This window comes from Homarus americanus, unplaced genomic scaffold (assembly GCF_018991925.1).
Source record: "Homarus americanus isolate GMGI-L3 unplaced genomic scaffold, GMGI_Hamer_2.0 scaffold40856, whole genome shotgun sequence".
In the NCBI taxonomy this organism is placed as follows: domain Eukaryota; kingdom Metazoa; phylum Arthropoda; class Malacostraca; order Decapoda; family Nephropidae; genus Homarus; species Homarus americanus.
In genome coordinates, this window is record NW_024734615.1 from 5,198,735 (window position 1) to 5,200,600 (window position 1,866).

Genomic DNA, 1,866 nt, shown 5'->3' on the forward strand with positions numbered 1-1,866 from the left:
ATCGCACAGTAGCTTAGGATATATAACTCAGTACGTGCTAGAGAATTTTGCCGTTAGATTTGGAAACTAGCTTTCAAATTACCGTGGAAGTTGTTTGAACTATGTTTATGAAAAAATTAAATTTGTCGTTCTATAATTATTATTTAATTTACATTATTTATTTTATATATTGTATTATCCATTTTTTATTATTTATCATTATTATATTTATTATTAATTGTTATATTATTATAATATTAATACATTCTATGACGCTATTGATTGATAAAATGTATTTCTTAGACTTACAAAAAGAGATCAATAACCAAATGCAGGAAGTTGCATGGAAAGGTATATTTGGCTTAGAGACTTGTTAAAGACTAGTTATCATCATTTGTTAGAGGTTTCGCATGTAAAATGGCTAATTTTAAGGTTATTGGGACATTGGCTGGACATTGTGCATGGAGAGGTGATTTATCAACGCTCAAATTGCACCTGCTGTCACTATTTAACTCATTCATTAAGGCATCACATGTAAAACATGACACGCCTCAGGTCATCCTCTATAGTCTGGTATCTTGTTGCAGAACTATATTTATGCTAATGTTACTGGACATTGTGCAGGGTATTGAACGAGAAGCAAGAAAGTCCTTGTTTAATTTCTGGATGACAGTGTCACATCCTGAGAAACTATTATGTTATTTTAGAGTTCCATTAGAGAATACTTTGCTTTATATGTAGAGTGTATTGGGCAGCTTGTACATGGTTCTTTAGTCTTGGACCATGTTCAATATGTAAGGTTGTTTGCCCATGTTCAGACATTGAGGTCTGTATAGACTCCACCTACTTGTGCAAGTGAATTCATGTTGGCAACTTGCTAAAGAAATTCACAGAGGGCATCCTCATCATTCTATAACTAACTCACAACAGCGTAATGCATTGTAGAAGGTATGGAGTGTCTAGGAATTCATAAAACCCTTTAAGTTTGAATGCTGAATTGTTTTTGACCTGAAATTGCCTGAATTATACAACAATTTGAGCTTAAAGCATATTGAACACATCTTACTGAATCACGAACAGAGAGGTATCTACCATGCAACTTTAAAAATGTTCTCATAACTTCACCACCTACATCGAATTCTTCACCACATCGAAAACCAAAGGACCACCAGTCTTTTCACGCCCTCGCCGCGCCCCTGAGCCCTGAACACAGCCAAGAGAATTCAACAACTACTGCAAGACGGCATCATCTGCCCTTTCCAAGGAGTCCGGGCATCGCCTCTTCACATGGTTCCCAAGCAACACCTGGCGAGGAGGGTGTGGCGACTTGCAGAGCCCTGAATCTTGTCACCAAACCTGACAGGCAATTCTATTCCGCATGTCCAGGACTTCACCATAAACTTCATGGCAAGACTATCTTCTCAAGATCGACTTGGAGCGGCTCCACCAGATCCCAGTAGCACTGAGATACCCAGAAGACAGCCATCACTACTCTGTTTGACTCTTCTATAATTTCATGAGTTTTTAGCTTACGCCAGCACAGATTTCCAGAGGTTCATGGACCATATGTTTCATGGACTCCGATTTTGTCACCATCTACATTGATTTACATCCCCGTCGCATCTTCGACGCCCTGCCGAGCAATCGCCACCACCTGCTAACTCCTCTCCAACGCCTCCGTAACAACAAATAAAATGTTCATCCTGCTAAGGTCTTTGGAACCTCGGTCGATTTCGGTCACAGAGTCTGCCAGTGTAGTATACAACCCTCACTACAGAAGATAATCGTGATTAGGAGTTCCCCAAACCTGAAACGGCGAAGAAACCTGAGAATTCCTGGTCTAATAACCACTACCACCTTCATTGACAAAGCTGCCATCGTTCCAGT

At 39.5% G+C, this 1,866-nt stretch overlaps 1 protein-coding gene across 1 annotated transcript in view; it reads right to left on the minus strand.

The window, feature by feature from the left end:
* LOC121870330 (angiomotin-like) overlaps positions 1 to 1,575 on the minus strand; it is a 3,620-nt gene extending 2,045 nt beyond the window's left edge. Inside the window, exons 1-2 of the mRNA XM_042372113.1 lie at positions 1,513 to 1,575; positions 1,112 to 1,182 (exon numbers count right to left, since the gene is read on the minus strand). Coding sequence (XP_042228047.1) covers positions 1,112 to 1,182; positions 1,513 to 1,575 — 134 coding nt within the window. The remainder of the gene's footprint in view (positions 1 to 1,111; positions 1,183 to 1,512) is intronic.
* Between the last annotated feature and the right edge of the window lie 291 nt (positions 1,576 to 1,866).